Source organism: Patella vulgata, chromosome 3 (genome assembly GCF_932274485.2).
Source record: "Patella vulgata chromosome 3, xgPatVulg1.2, whole genome shotgun sequence".
Classification (NCBI taxonomy): domain Eukaryota; kingdom Metazoa; phylum Mollusca; class Gastropoda; family Patellidae; genus Patella; species Patella vulgata.
Window position 1 is genome coordinate 75,690,483 of NC_065881.2, and position 17,691 is coordinate 75,708,173.

Consider the following 17,691-nt stretch of genomic DNA (forward strand, 5'->3'; position numbering starts at 1 on the left):
GAAAGCGACCGTTTGACCGGAAACTCAGATTCGCGCCATCAACAATAAAAGCAGGAATCTGTTTTATATGACGCAGGATTTCTGATTTGATTTATTTTTACTGTCACGGTTTTAGTCGTGACGACTAACGGGTCAGCACGAAATAAATTATCACAAAATAAACATATTAATCATGGTTTTTATTGTGTTGCTGTGGCGTGTTTATTAAAATTCTTCCCAGGTGCTGCATCAAGGACGAAGTGGGGACATATTATGTTAATTAAAATTCACCTTATATAAACATCCTAGTTATTAGGAGTAATAGTTGAAATATGCGCAGATTGTACTCTTTTCACTTGTATATGTAGTCCGCGCACTTTATTTCCATGAAAACATGGATGTTCGTTTTGTAATTTGTAGTTTATTTCTGGTAACTGCTCTCCATGGTAAGTAAATACTATATATATATACGTACATTCCATTTACTGGTAGACATTGGTTTCTTCAAACGTTGTTGTTCTTAGTGGTTAACGTCCGCTTCCACCGAAGTCATAAATTTCATTTTCATTATCTCAGGGCACGCGCAGGAGGAAACCGAAGTGCCCGGAATAAACCCACGACGTTGTGACGACGCCCCTATCTCCAAGCCACATACGCTCACACCAGGGATCGAAACCACAATCGCAAGCCAGAGGTACCGGCCAGCTAGAGGTCGAAGCGTGACACTCTACACCACTAGGCTATCCCAACCCCCCTTTCTTCAAGTAACGCAGCTAAGTATAGTGCGGAAGGGGGATTACTGCGCCTCAGATGGCAACTTTTTCGGAGGCGGACATTTTTCTTCTGCATTGAAAAAGAGGTGTTTTTCTGTAGAAGTTTACAAGACGCCTGGCATAATTTTATTTTTGAACTAAATCCGAGATAACAGTCGGATATTCCAGACAATGGTATGGATTGTGTTTCACCGTGGATGACCCTATTGACCAGCTTTCCTATTTCAGAGGGAAAATACTTTTGTAGCATATCGTAATTAAATTTTTCATTTCAGAAGTAAACTTGATGTTCTAATCTTGTTAATTTCGCGGTGTTCACTTTATGTTTAAGTATGTTTGGTGTGTATTGGGAGGGGTAGGAGGTACTCAAGAAGCATCCCGGGTGGCACTGCAGTTTATTTCTTTCCCATCTGAAAAGACAGTTTGCTGTTTACATAATAAAGTTAACTATGGTCGCCCCACTGTCCCCGTGGGCTCGAAACCTTTCCATAATAGTATTTACATGTATTCCCGAAATATAACATAGAAAAGAAATAATGAAGATGTGAAATATTTCTTGATAATCCATGTATCTTTAAAATTGCGACACTGAATAAATGAATATTTTTACTCTTAAAAAAAAGAGAATCAATGTAACAGTTTTTAATGACACATATGAATACCACTTTAATAGTTCGAATCTTGAACATTTCATGAATTCACTGTGCCACTTAAATATGAATTATGATTAGGACCAGTGATCGTCTTCACCACCTGTGACTGTCACCGGAATCATACATGTGATACACTCAGACAATATCACGAATAGACAATCCACCAATCTAGACAAAGCAACTATTAAAGAATATAAAACAAATATAAATTTGATTTGCAAAAGTGTCTATGTCATAGATCTCCTTTGATCTATTTTTAAATTCAAAAGATATATGTTACTTTGTTTGGCTAGAAACTAATCTAAACCTGGTTTTAATTTGATATTACAACTTTTGTTTCTTCCAGGATCCTATTCTCAAGATGTACGATGTGGATTGCTTGTACAGCTACAGAGCCCCAACCAACAGTACAAACGCACATATGTCAAGGACGTAGCGGCTATTCATTCAGTTAGTGTTCATAGGCGACTATCTTGGGCACCATGTACACTTGGTCAGACCTTTGGAAGTCGTGGAGCGAGTATATACGTCGACAAGGGCTGTGGAGCTGTTTTTAATCTGTGTTATATCGACGGTAAGTGTCAACTATATTTAAATATCATCTCGACAATTCAATCTCTGTTATATTGAGGATAAGTGTACGTTGACTATTTCTTTATATTGAGGATAAGTGTACATTGACTATTTCTAAATATCATCTCGACACTTTATCTGTGTTGCATTGACGGCAAGTGTCAACTATATTGAAATATCCTCTTTTCCTAACTATAATCTTTGTTATATTGAGGGTAAGTGTCAACTTTATTTGAATATCATCTTGTCGACACTTTAATCTCTGTTATATTGAGAGTAAGTGTCGAATATATTTAAATATCATCTCGAGAGTGAGACATTAAGTAATATAATTGATACTGCACGAGGAGCACTAGCTACCTTGTTTCAATATATTACGCAATGTCGTAAATTAAAATACAGACACCATCCCGCGCGTCACGCAAGTCCAATATTTCATCTAGTATAAATAATGTACGATAGGCAAACTACCCGTACATTATTTGAAATAATGGTACGCCAACATCAAAGGATGACGTCACATCTGTATTTTAATCCCTGTTGTATTGACGGTAGGTTCCAACTATAGATATAATATAACAATATTATACCAAATCCCAATATGCTTCAAATATAACAATATTATATAAAATCCCAATATTCTTCAACTATAACAATATTTATTATATCAAATCCCAATATGCTTCAACTATAACAATATTATACCAATCCCAATATTCTATTTCATTATATTTCAGGAGACCTGAGAAGGGGGGAATGTCGCAGCTACTTTCAACCACAAACCTGCCGATATTCATTAAAAAATACAATAGTTTCTGTGGAGATTATCAGACAACTATCAAAAACACCATGCGTTTATAACCAAAACCTCTTTGTTAGTGGCCCCTTTATAACCGTACACAGAGGATGCGCAGCTGATTTTTTGGTGGGAGTAGACAGTTAACATTTACTAAGGACTTGAGCACAGTGCTGGATTAACCATAAGCTTTTTTGTTAGAAGCCAAATTCAAAATATTTAATTCAAAGATTAATTAAAAACTATCAATTAGTTACCGGTTTTGTAGCGATTAAAATATTGACGTGTATAAAATCCCAGAAAAACTCTATCACGTGCTTGGCGGTTGTTCGGGCTAAACCTATTTGTTAAGGTCAGCCCAATTTTCGTCAAGGTCGCTGAGATGTAAATAAGGTTAGGGCACGTGATTGTTGGCGAGATTGCAGTTTGGGGTTGGAGTAAGCATTTGGGCTAGGTACAGGTTTAGGGTTTGGGTTGGGATTAGCGCTAGCCCCGTTGACATCTCGTGACCTTTGACCAAACATGAAGTTGGCCTTATCGAATAGATCTAACCGGTTGTTCGTGGCTTATTATTATATATATTTTGAATTACATATATATGGGGGCACCAAAATCTTTTAAATGCCTAGGGCCTCTGTGGGTCTTAATCCGACCCTGCTTGAACATTATGTATCTTCGTCGATGTCAAGATTAATTGTGAAACGAAATCTATCAATTTAATTTGCACACTTAAAGTTATATGTCCAAAAACGTTTTAATTTATGTATTCACTTTATCCACGATGTTTCTATTAAAATCCAAATTTGAAACAAGTTTTAACTGTTATTCTTGTCGTTTTTTTTAGTATACTATTATTTAATGGGGTGTATGGATTATAGTTAATCGTTCATTTTCAAAGTAAATTATGTCTGTAATGGAATAGCGTTCACTGTGTACCCAATGAAATGGGGTTTAACGGTCTACTTTTCTGTACCGAGTTGGTTAATGAAGACGGGAATACGCCATGCCGTGTGCAATGAGGCCAATTTTGCCCTGACAGCGGTGCTACAGCCTACTCTTATTTCGAATTCCAACTGTCAAGGGTTCTTTTACGTTCATGCCCATGTGTACACGGGTTTTGCCTTTACCGTGCCATCCAAACGACTAAACACTGTTCGTTGTTCGCGCCACTGACAATGGGAAATCATGTTGACAAATCGAACTTTGTCGACAAAAACCGGAATCTAAACTGGGACCTCCTGTTTATTGAGCGAGCACCGTACTCAACGATCCACCGTGGCTAATGACGACGGGGGTATACTATGCAGTGTGCTATCAGTGGAATTTTGCCCATACAGCGGGGTTACCATTGCAAGTATTAAGGGATCTTTTACGTGCACGCCAACGAGTACACAGGTGGATGTCGGCTTTCATACCACAGGATAACTATGGTAGTCAAAATACAAATGTGTATTTCCTAAAAGAATGCCTGCCTGGTGCACGACATCCGTCGTTATATGGATCAACTAATGTCTTCATAAGGTGGGTAATCACGAAGAATTGGTCATCATAGAAAAGTGCAACATACATATGTTGTCATTACATTGGTTTTATGGAGACAAAAAGGTTTTGCAGAATTAGAATTCGGATAATGGTTAATATGAACCGATGCACATAGTACTGAACCTCTGTCGCGAATTAAGGAGACCCGGCTTATAACCGATCAGAATCATACTATATCCTTAATGCAAAATTTGTCAACTACGAGCGTACATCAAGTAAAAAAGAGTGCTAATATAAACAGGAGAATAACCATTTGGGTACGACAGACAATCAATCAAGCAATACTTATGTATTAAAGGACGTATAACTCTATTGTTTGTAACCATAAAATAGACGGGAATAAATGTCATATGAGTATATACAAAGTACAAATTAATCTTTTTATGTAAAGTTATTTACACCCTTTTTTAAATATTTGGTATTGTAATTGGTAATCAATTGCGTTCGGTGAAATACGTGAACATTCCACATTTTTAACGACCGTCATTTGCGTCTGCTTAGCTTTCTAGACGTTTTTATTAAATGAAATGAAAAGGGTTTTAACGTCCTACTGTTCTATAAATGAAATGAAATGAAATGGGGTTTAACGTCCTACCGTTCTGCAAATGAAATGGGGTGCTTTCTGCTCCGGCTGGGCTAATGAAGACGGGCATACGGCATAAAGTGCGTTATGAGGGAAATGTTCCCGGGCAGCGTCCCTATGGCCTACTCTTATTTCGGATTCCAGCTGCCAAGGGATCTTTTACGTGCATGCCACTCTATACATGGGACCTCGGTTTTTCATCCGAGCGACTAGACAGCTGTCCTTGCCAGACCCTCCTTCCTACACCACTGACTAGTGAGCCAGCGTCTTACCCACTTAACCACTTAGCCATCGTGCCCCCACCCCTACTCTTCTGCTCCGACTGGGATAATGAAGCCGGGTATACGCCAAACAGTGTGCTCAGGGGGAGAAATTGCACGGACAGTAATACTAAGACCTACTCATACATCGAATTCCAACTATCCAGTTTTTTTTTACGTACACAGCTGTCCTAGTCCGACTCTCCAATCTGTCTCCCTGACAAGGAGAAACCGCACCGGAAAATTCCCGAGCAACTTTCTCGGCCCACACCGGAAGTGAACCCGAGACCTCCTGAGTAGAGAGCCAGTGTCTTACGCTTTGACCACGGCTTCTCGGGTATAACAGACATATCAATCAAGCAATATACTTATGTATTAACGAAACTGGATGAATATATCATCTCGTTCCATATGACTTATAGACAGTGACTGTATATATAGTAAGAAGCCAAGCGTTCAAATATTAGACGTTTATTTGTTACATATCAATCAAAAATTTCTATATTAATCTCAAGCTCGACATAAAAGTATTTCTTCCTCTTAAACGGTTATGAATCAGGGAAAATGTGTGTGGTATGTTCAGTTTGTACTTTTAGCCCAGGTGGTGAGGTGATTCTCAGATAACAGTATGGAGTTTAAGATTGTAATCTGCAGTCTAATTCTACTCGTTGCTGTTCATGGTAAGAAGTTTATACATTTATTTTGCTATTCTATTTTGGTTCGTGTTCGTTAGTTATATAAATCAAAAAATGAAAAATGTCTACACACCCTGATTAGTCAAAAGCCGAAAAATTTTAGTAGGTCTTTCTTTATGCCTTAAATGTTATATAAATTATTAATTAGACATGAATTAACATGACAAGACCATAATCAAGTCTCGGTGCCATCGGATGGCTCTAATTTTAAGTAGATTAAAACGGTTCAGCCATTTAATAATTTAATTCAAAAATGGATAATCGAGACTTTGTTTATTATCTTAACAACGGTAGCAATGACAATCAATGCTACACTGTTCTTCTAACGACGATAACTTTGCCCAGAATGAAGTAATTTGACGAAATGTTCAACATATTCCCTTTCCATTATCTATTGTTTAACTATTATAGCGGGAACAGTCAGCTCTTTATCTGATCTTACATAATGTCCCTTTAAGTAGTGTCCCACTGTTTCGTAACAAAAAGAAACAGTAGTGCTATACCAACGATGTTTCAAATAAACATCACGCGCTTTTGACAATGGTCAAATGATAAGCACCCTCTGACAAAATGAACCAATGTTAATTTTTTCAGAGTCTTTTGCCCTTAACAGAAAATGTGGCGTACTTGTAAAACTGGGGAGTTTAGATGGAAGGTACAAGAGGAGTTTTCTTGAAGATATAGCCACTGTAACTTCAATCAGAGTTAGAAGACAACTTTCTAGAGCACCCTGCATACATGGCGATAGCTATGGTAAACGTGGAGCAAGAATCTATGTTGACAAAGGCTGTCGAGCTATATTTGAGCTGTGTGTCATAGAAGGTAATAATCAATCACATGCTAAGCATCAAAATTAGTTTGAAATGAAATGGGGTTTAGCGTCAAACCCGAGTGGTGAGAGGAGTTTTGACCGGACAGCGGTGCGACAGTCTACTCCAATTTCCATTTCTAACTGTCAAAGATTATTTTGCGCGCACTTCAACGTGTACACGGGACCTCGGTTTTATGTACATTCCAAACGACTAGACGCCGTTCTTTTTGCCAGCACTGACAAGGGGAGACCACCCAGGAAATCCCCGAGGTACTTTCTCGGCCAACACCGGGATCAGTCCCCCGGACCTCCCGATTAGTGAGTCATTTGAGCGATATAACAAACTCGACTATTCGGTATCCTTAAATGAAATGAAATGAGGTTTAACGTCCTACTGTTCCGCTCCGAAGTGGGCTAATGAAGACAGGCATACGCCATACAGTGTGCTATGAGGGAAATTTTGCCCGGGCAGCTCGGTATCCTTAGGTTAGGCATATTCTATTAAGACGCATAGCACAGTGAGAGCACTGGCAGTTTGTATTTCTGGAATAGGTTGAGAAAGTTGCACGGGACTTACCAGGCTATGACTGTTTGGATATAGAAGCCCTGAATAGCGGGGGGGGGGGGATTCCAAATGTATCCCCCATCCACAATCCCACCCTACAATGAATGTCAACAAAATGCGTAATAAAATGCATAAGTTTGTTTAAAAACTTGGTGAGCGCCCCGGTAGAACATAGATCGTATTTCATCGAGTCCGATCGTTATCTCTTCGGAAAGCAGTTTTATTACAGTTGACATAAAGTTCATGTAATAAAAAAATACGATTGCTATTGATTTTGTTATTATTTTTTTGTGAATTTCAGGGGCGCTTACAGGGTCTCGTGTGGGGTGGGGCGGTCGTCTCCTCGGTTCCCTTTTAATCCGCGCCTTGACGCAACGGCTATAAAATATGGAAGGGTATCGCTTCCAATATTATATGCTCTGCGACAATGTCTTTTCCATTGATTATATGTAAAAAGTACAATGTACAAAGTCCTAATACTGGTAATGATAAAGTCAAAATACCTCTAAGGCAAGAGTTAAATGTAAAACGTCAAATGTTAAGTGTTAACTGACAAATGTTTTGTGGGAAAATGCTTTTTTTGACGTGTCTACATTTTACATTTCTCTCATTACATTTTACATTTGCTCTCTGCCACATCTCATTTGTCCTTCACACATTCTACATAGCTTGTTTCGCACATCATCAACTTTCATATGCAAATGTAGGATATCACGTGACTTATTAACATATACGGAAACCCGGCACACTATAAGCCAGAACAAGGATATTCACGACACTATAACAGGAAATCAGGATAGCACACAAAAAAAATGTACTTACCTTGACACTTTGGATGGTACTTTACCATGATTACGGGGGTGGGTGTGGGGGCTGTGCAATGTCCAAATACGAAATTCCACATATCATTTTACATATTAGTGAAAAGCACGTTCATTTCTGTTTGTAAATATGTAAATAGTTTTCTGGAACACTCGTATTTTCATAATTCAAATCCAATAAATATCACACTATTAAAGGGGTATTCAAGTAAAAATACTGGTCTAAATACGAAATTCCAGATACCATGATACGTATCACTGATTGCTCTTTTCAAATATGCAAATAATTTTCTGGCACATTCATATTTGCTTAACTTTACAAAATAAGATTAAAGTTGAAGTGAAGGAAGGGTGGGGAGGGGGACTAGACTAAACTAAACTAAAATAAAGATACGGGGCTTAATCAAAAATGATCTATGTCCACACTAAAAAATTTATAATCATTCCTCTCTTTAAATATATTATTTATTTGTTGGGCACAATGCTTGTAGATGTATATTGGTTTTTGTAATGGATCAAAGTTAATTAGGCTGTACTCAACTCTGTTTATAGAGAGGCCGGAAAGAGTGGGGGTGTTTAAAATATCAAAATACGGGTATTAATACGAAATTCCAGTTATTGTGTTATAAATTACTGGAAGGTATGTTTCTTTGGCTGTTTGAATCTATCAATTATTTCCTGGAACATTCATGATTACGCACGGTCGTGTATATAGTTTCTTATGGTGTGCCAGCTTGATTTACTGTTATCGTGCGGCGGATATCCTTATAGTGTGCTGGTTTATAGTGTGCCGGGTTTCCGTATATGTTAATGGATCACGTGATATCCTACATTTGCATATGGAAGTTGATGCTGTGCGAAAGTTGCTATGTAGAAAGCGTGAAGGATAAATGGGATGTGGCAGAGCGCAAATGTAAAATGTAATGAGAGAAATGTAAAATGCAGACACGTAAAAAAAAGCATTTTCCCACAAAACATTTGTCATTTAACATTTAACGTTTTACATTTAACTCTTGCCTTAGAGGTATTTTGACTTTATCATTATCGGTATTAGGACTTTGTACATTGTACTTTTTACATATAATCAATGACAACGACATTGTCGCAGAGCATTTAATATTGGCAGCGATACCCTTCCATAATAAAATGCTAAAATGACTCATTTGAAACTGTTACAAGGGTGACCGTTGTCACCTTTCATCAAATTAGTATAAAATATCCGAATTCTCACTATTAATGAAGAGTCAACAAGTTTCGAAAATACCAATAGTCCGACTTGAGCTTCGTCTAGACGATCATACATGGCTCAAAACACGAACATGATAGCTTTCTCAAAAGAGGGGGTTTGGTTCTGGTTATATGATATCACATTAAAATATCATATACACGCCCCCCCCCCCCCCACACACACACACCCCTTCTCTCTTGATAGGGGACTACATGCTAGTACGTTTATTCCCGAAAACCCAGACAGTTCATAGAACAAAGTTAACTTGGTTTGTCTATTTTATTTCATGGTCATTTAAATTTCTTATAGGAGAACTAAAGAGGGGAAGATGTGGCAGTGTCGGATTCCGAAGAAAAGTGTGTCCTGTTGCCGAAAAGGGGACAATAGTTTCTGTTGAAATACTAACGCAGTTATCGAAATACCCATGTATATTTGGGAAAAGTATATTTGTTCGTGGTCTCAATATTGTTGCCACGCGTGGATGTAGCGCCAGATTTTTAGTCGGTATAGATGATTAAATTAATGAATTGATTTTTTAATTGGGTAGAGCTTCTAATGGTAAGTCTTCAAACCAGTGGCGTTATCAGATGTGTATTAATCCAAGTGTGGCAGCCTAAAGCCAAAATTTCTAGCGTCAAGTTCCGCTACAAGTTCCTCCATACTAAACAAACTATACATTTGTGGAACGCTTAAAACACCAGGAACACAGATCCAGAGAGTTCCAAGCAAGGTGTTTGCAATAACTCGATTGTGATAATTGTCAAGTAAATGCTTTATCTATACTAACAATTGTGAAGTTGGCATAGAATTAAATATTGGCGAAAACATCCGATGCCTTCATCCTATGCAAACAATATGCTATTGGTTAAATTTTGATTAAAAGCAAAATGCAGAAAACATCATGGACAAGGGAACATGTGGAATTATCTCCCTTTATGAAAAATATCACTAATTACTGATAACTAATCAGGAGGTCCGGGGTCTTGATAACGTTGAGACAATACTATTCGAAACGTCGCCCAAATAAATAAGTAGGCTAGCTGATTTTCCATAAGTATGTGTTATAGTTTATTCCATATATATAGATGCTTTGTTTCAATTCAAATATTTGTTTGGAATTTAGCCTCAAATCTAATCTGAACTAAAAGTTTACAGATATATTAGTAGAGATACTGTTTTGGGAGAACTTATATGCCCCCCCCCCCCACCTCCCAGATTCGGTGGACCGTCCATTTTTCGAGCAATGTATTTCAGTTTTTCAGACTCAAACATCAGAGAATGGAGAATACGACCACATATCATGGAGATATAATTGTATAATTGTGTAATTAGTTAAAAATAAACAACCATCACAGCTTTGTGGAAAATACGTTTTAGTTAATGATTGATTCATTCAGAAAATTCAGGTGACAAAGAAAATTTTCCGGCAAATAGTTTGTTTAGAAGGGAGGACCTTGTAGCGGAATTGTGTTTCTAAGCAAGCTAAAGATTTTGGCTGGTTTAACGTCCTACTGGGCTAAAGAAGACGAGCATACACCATATAGTGTGTTATGAGGGAAATCATGCCCGGGCAGCGGTGCCACAGCGTACGCTTATAACGAATTCCATTACCGAGGGTTGTTTTACGTGCATGCCAATGGGTACACGGGAACTCGACATTTCGTACCATCCGAACGGCTATACGTCGTCCAGTGCTAGGCTCTCTGCCTTGCAACACTGAGAAGGAGAACCACACCGCATTATCCCGAAACCTGCTCCATGGTTAGTGAAGCCAACGTCCTACTCACTGAGCTACCGTGGCTCCCTTTTCAAAAGTAGTATAGGTGATGTATATTCGTATACATGAACTGATATCCCCTCACAATCTCATGTTACAACCATTCGCCCCCCCCCCACCCCATATCACGGTAGAGTTTAAGAATGGGAACATAAACATTTCGGCACTTTGATATAAAGCATATTATAATTTCTAATTTTATAATTTAATGATCATATTTATCTTCCACACTGACACACTAATTTCATTTGTGTGAGTATGACGCATAACGACCATAATATACCTCCTTTTCTCTGATGATGTAAGGGCTTCCGTGGCATTTCAGCCAGGGGATTAATCCAGTCCGGACATTAAGGATTTGCAATATAAATTATTCACGGTCCATCTAATTTGTACATGGTGCCAAACAGTTTCTAGGCACACCTGCTGTTTATCAAAACAAACATACATATACCAGAAACCTCTACCCAAAGTGTAGTGGGGGTAGCCTACATGGGTGGGGGGGTCTAGAATGTCGCCCTTGGAGCTCTAGCTGGCCGACCACCTCTGGCTTGCGGTTGTGGTTTCGATCCCTGGTGTGAGTGTATGTGGCTTGGAGATAGGGGCTCTCTCCCAACTTCGTACGTTTACTCCAGGTAGTCCGTTTTCCTCGCGCAGGAAAGACCCATACGCGTGAGCTGAGCTGAGAATAGTAAACTAAACACTAATAGAAGAAGACCAAAAGCGTAATTACTACCCCAAACTGTTTCTGAAGAAACCAAAGTTAGCATAGCCATCACAGTTGTGTAGAAGCCAAACGGTAGAATACAAGACTTACAAATGAAAACGTCATCAAATACGAAGAACATGTCACCGAATGGGGTACAAATTTATGTGCAACCCAAGAACATGTCACTTCGCGATGACAGAAGAAACTTTTCAAGATGCTAACTTAGCATGCACTCTGTACAAGATCGCTTCACACATTTCAATCTGTGCAAAGGGGAATTACCGTAAATATAATATACACATATTGTCGCCAGTTTTGCGTCCAAGGCAAGGCCAACTACTTACCCCCTGCACTTTCCCCAATCTCAAACGACAATTGCGATCAACGATTTACAAAATCATACGTTTTGTAGTAAAAAGCAAAAGAATATACGTTTTGTAGTAAAAAGCAAAAGTACAAAATTCAAACTACTAAATTCAGGTTAATATTGACTGCAAACAAGACAACAAAATTACTAGAAATTCCTGGATTTATAACATTAATATCTTATCAAAATGATGATTCTCCATATTTTAAGGATATGACATAGTTTGTTTGAAACTGGATCTATTCTCTCATTGAAGCACAAATTTCATATGGAACTGGGGAGAGAGTGAGGCCGGCAACGCTATCAAATGAATAGTCCTTGATATGAGCTGGCTTGCTAAAAGCACAATTCTGAAATATTCCTGTGAAGAATAGAAACAGTTCCATGCGTGCCAAAAACTCACCAACACATTTACGTCTACCCATTGAAAACGCCGTGAATTTGTCTGTGGTGTTATTATCCAGCTTTCCTTCAGCATCAAGGAATCGTTCTGGTCTAAAATTAAAAGGATCACCCCACAGCTTTTCATCGTGGCTGATTGAGTACATGTTTGGTAGGACAACAGTATCTTTTGGAATGATATAACCGTTCAGCTCAGTATCCTTGGTAGCTGCATGGGGCAGGGAAAGCGGTGCTATATTTGAAAACCGCAGGATTTCGTTAATTGTTGCCATGCAGTAGTGCATTTCAGCTTTATCTTCCAACTTTGGTTGTCGTTGTCCTAAAACATCGTCAATTTCCTCATGGACCATTCGTTGAACTTCTTGGTGCGCTGTTAGCAATAGCAGGGCCCAATTCAAAGTATTCGATACTGTTTCGAATCCAGCAGCCAAGAGGTCATCCAAAGTCGAGTAAATCCTTTCAGCTGTAAAATCGGATGAGGGGTCAGCTTCGGCTTCTTTAACGGCAGCAATCAATCCATCTGCGAGATGCCTCGGGTTAGACGGTGTGTAGGTCTTCAGACTTTCTTCAACTTTCTGACTTCTGATTTCCCTAACTTGTTCGTCAATTTTGATCATAGTCGAGACTTTCCATGGCATAATGTATCTCAACCATGGCATAACATCAACAGGATTTCCAGATGCAGCAAATTGTATAAATTCACGGTTATTTATGAGAAATGTTTTAAAAGTTTCATCTTCTTCTCGAATATTTGTATGCTTTCCAAAACAGATTTGAAAAATTATACTTCCAACACTAACATAGAGAAATTTCGTTGGGCAAAAGGGTTTCCCGTTCATATTGTTAAATTCTGAAACTGTTATCTTTGCTTCCTCGTAAATCATGTCTTCGGTGGGATTTTTTCGGGAATTTGCAAAGACATACAAGCAGTGGTATGCCATCTTCTTGTGCAGTATACTACTCTCTGAAAAACGTCCAAAACTTAGCTTATGTTCTCCAAATAGTGAGGCGAGGAAGAAATTTGGCCTACCTGAAAAATCATCCCCTCTAGTAACCAAAGCCTCTTTAATTAACGTCTTGCCATTGATTACAACGGCTGGGAAACTGCCCATTTTGATACTAAAGATGTCGCCATATTTCCCTCTTAGTTTATTAAAGGTGAGATGCGGGTGAGTACCGAAAAAAGGTAGATAACCTAAAACAGGCACGCCACTTGGTCCAGGAGGGAAGTTGTCCTTTCTAACTAAATCCAATATAATCTTGGCACAAATCAATGCCAGCACAAATGTTACCAAACTTATTTGTGTTCTGTATGACGGGTCTGCTATGTACGTCATTATATCTTGCAACATTTCGTTTTTCTTTCTTGACAACACTAATCCAAATTACAACCAAGCGTATCGGAACAGCCCACCATAAAACTGTTATATACTATTATATACGATCCATAACCCGGCCACAATACTGGGACAAAAACACTCCAGTTGTCAATCTATTTCAAAGCATTAATGTGAAAGCTTTCTTTTAACTCTTTAGAAGATGACTGACCGATCGACCTTTAAGTTCACCTTTAGGTATACGTGTGACGTCACATCATATGGCCTCGATAGCACGTGGATTGTTTACATCGGACGTAGTAATCCTAACACAAACTGATCCAGGCAGAAATTGGGCCAAATCTGTTTGCTATGGTCAGCTTGATTTTCGTCAAGGTCGCTGAAATGTAAATAAGGTTAGGGCTCGTTATTGTTGGCGAGGTTGTAGGTTGGTTTAAGAATTTGGGGGAAAGATTAAGTCTCCACATAAGCGCTGACCTAGGATGATGAAAAATTAGTTCGTGATATTTCCTAGTTTTATTAAAAATACATAAAATACATTAGATTTATATACAAAGGCAGTTTCACTGTTTTTTTGGTGTTGGTGGCGCTGATGGTCTTCCTTGGTGTGTTTCCTACTACGGATTGGATTTTCTAAAAAAAATCGTGTTTGTTCCACATCACCGGGTTAGGGCTAGGGTTACTTATATCTAGTTGATTTTATTTACTAATGGTTAGGGATAGGATTTGATATATGGTTTGTTTTGGGTTAGGGTGGGGACTGGTCTTATTTAATCTAATTTACTGTGTGATTTACTAGGCTATGCCTGTTTCACATATTGGATTGAGAAGCCCTGAATAGCAGGGGTGGGGTGGGGATTCCAAATCCCGCCACACAATGAATGTCAACAAAATACGCAATAAAATGCAAAAGCCGTTATCTTGCCGGAAAGCAGTTACTAATTACGATTGCTATTGATTTTGTTATTATTTTTTTGTAAATCTCAGGAGCGCTTTCAAGGCCTCGTGTGGGGTGGGGCGGTCGTCTCCTCTGTCCCTTTTAATCCGCGGCTTGACGCAACGGCTATAAAATGCTAAAATGACTCATTTGAAACTGTTACAAGGGTGACCGTTGTCACCTTTCATCAAATTAGCATAGAATATCCGAATTCTCACTATTAATGAAGAGTCAACAAGTTTCGAAAATACCAATAGTCCGATTTGAGCTTCGTCTAGACGATCATACATGGCTCAAAACACGAACATAATAGCTTTCTCAAAAGAGGGGGTTTGCTTCTGGTTATATGATATCACATTAAAATATCATATACAGCCCCCCCCCCACCACCTCCACCCACACACCTTCTCTCTTGGTGGGGGACTATATGCTAGTACTTTGATTCCCGAAAACCCAGACAGTTCATAGACCAAAGTTAACTTGGTTTGTCTATTTTATTTCATGGTCATTTAAATTTCTTATAGGAGAACTAAAGAGGGGAAGATGTAGCAGTGTCGGATTCCGAAGAAACGTGTGTCCTGTTGCCGAAAAGGGGACAATAGTTTCTGTTGAAATACTAACGCAGTTATCGAAATACCCATGTATATTTGGGAAAAGTATATTTGTTCGTGGTCTAAATATTGTCGCCACGCGTGGATGTAGCGCCAGATTTTTAGTCGGTATAGATGATTAATTAAATGAAATGATTATTTAATTGGGTAGAGCTTCTAATGGTAAGTCTTGAAACCAGTGGCGTTATCAGATGTGTATTAATCCAAGTGTGGCAGCCTGCAGCCAAAATTTCTAGCGCGAAGTTCCGCTACAAGGTCCTCCCTACTGAACAAACTTATAACACCAGGAACACAGATCCAGAGAGTTCCAAGCAAAGTGTTTGCAATAACTCGATTTAGGCCCAAATGAAAATTGTGATAATTGTCAAGTAAATGCTTTATTTATACTAACAGTTGTGAAGTTGACATAAAATTGAATATTGGCGAAAACATCCCATGCCTTCATCCTATGCAAACAATCTGCTATTGGTTAAGTTTTGATAAAAAGCAAAATGCAGAAAACATCATGGACAAGGGAACATGCGGAGTTATCTCCCTTTAGCGAAAATATCACTTATTACTGATAACAGTATTTATTTTGTTTTCCCTTGTCCTTGGCTCACTAATCTTGAGGTCCGGGGTCTTGATAACGTCAGAGAATGGAGAATACGACCACATATGGAGATATAATTTTATAATTGTGTAATTAGTTAAAAATATACATCACAGCTTTGTGGAAAATACGTTTTAGTTAATGATTGATTCATTCAGAAAATTCAGGTGACAAAGAAAATTTTCCGGCAAATAGTTTGTTTAGAAGGGAGGACCTTGTAGCGGAATTGTGTTTCTAAGCAAGCCGAAAATGTTGGCGGGTTTAACGTCCTACTGGGCAAAAAAAGACGAGCATACACCATATAGTGTGTTATGAGGGAAATCGTGCCCGGGCAGCGGTGCCACGGCGTACGCTTAAAACGAATTCCAACTACCGAGGGTTGTTTTACGTGCATGCCAATTGGTACACGGGAACTCGACATTTCGTACCATCCGAACGGCTATACGTCGTCCAGTGCTAGGCTCTCTACTCACTGAGCTACCGTGTCTCCCTTTTTCAAAAGTAGTATAGGTGATGTATATTCGTATACATGAACTGATATCTCCTCACAATCTCATGTTACAACTATTCGGCCACCCAACCCCCCATATCACGGTAGAATGGGAGCATAAACATTTCTGCACTTTGATATAGAGCATATAATTTCTAATTTTATAATTTAATGATCATATTTATCTTCCACACTGACACACTAATTTCATTTGTGTGAGTATGATGCACAACGACCATAATATACCTCCTTTTCTCTGATGATGCAAGGGCTCCCGTGTCATTTCAGCCAGGGGTTTAATCCAGTCCGGACATTAAGGATTTGCAATATAAATTATTCAGGGTCCCTCTAATTTGTACATGGTGCCAAACAGTTTCTGGGCATACTTGCTGTTTATCAAAACAAACATATATATACCAGAAACCTCTACCCAAAGTGTAGTGGGGGAAGCCTACATGGAGGCGGGGGTAGCCTACATGGGTGGGGGGGGGTCTAGAGTGTCGCCCTTCAAGCTCTAGCTCTAGCTTGCGGTCGTGGTTTCGATCCCTGGTGTGAGTGTATGTGGCTTGGAGATAGGGACGCCCTCCCAACTTTGTACGTTTACTCCAGGTACACAGTTTTCCTCGCACAGGAATGACCCCTACGCGTTCGCTGAGCATAGTAAACTAAACACTAATAGAAGAAGAAGACCCAAAGCGTAATTACTACCCCAAACTGTTTCTGAAGAAACCAAAGTTAGCATAGCCATCACAGTTGTGTAGAAGCCAAACGGTAGAATACAAGACTTAATGAAAACGTCATCAAATACGAAGTACATGTGCAATTTATGTGCAAACCAAGAGCATGTCACTTCGCGGTGATAGAAGAAACTTTTCAAGATGCTAACTTAGCATGCACTCTGTACAAGATCGCTTCACACATTTCAATCTGTGCAAAGGGGAATAACTGTAAATATAATATACACATATTGTCGCCAGTTTTGCGTCCAAGGCAAGGCCAACTACTAACCCCCTGCACTTTCCCCAATCACAAACGACAATTGCGATCCACGATTTACAAAACCATACGCTTTGTAGTAAAAAGCAAAATTACAAAATTCAAACTACTAAATTCATGTTAATATTGACTGCAAACAACACAACAAAATTACTAGAAATTCCTGGATTTATAACATTAATATCTTATTAAAA

General features: G+C 38.8%; 1 protein-coding gene across 1 annotated transcript; it reads right to left on the reverse strand.

Moving 5' to 3' along the window:
- Positions 1 to 12,296: 12,296 nt before the first annotated feature.
- On the reverse strand, positions 12,297 to 13,934 carry LOC126815282 (cytochrome P450 1A1-like). The gene has a single exon (XM_050540848.2). The coding sequence runs from the start codon at positions 13,884 to 13,886 to the stop codon at positions 12,372 to 12,374; it is 1,515 nt and encodes a 504-aa protein (XP_050396805.2). The 5' UTR covers positions 13,887 to 13,934; the 3' UTR covers positions 12,297 to 12,371.
- Positions 13,935 to 17,691: the final 3,757 nt, after the last annotated feature.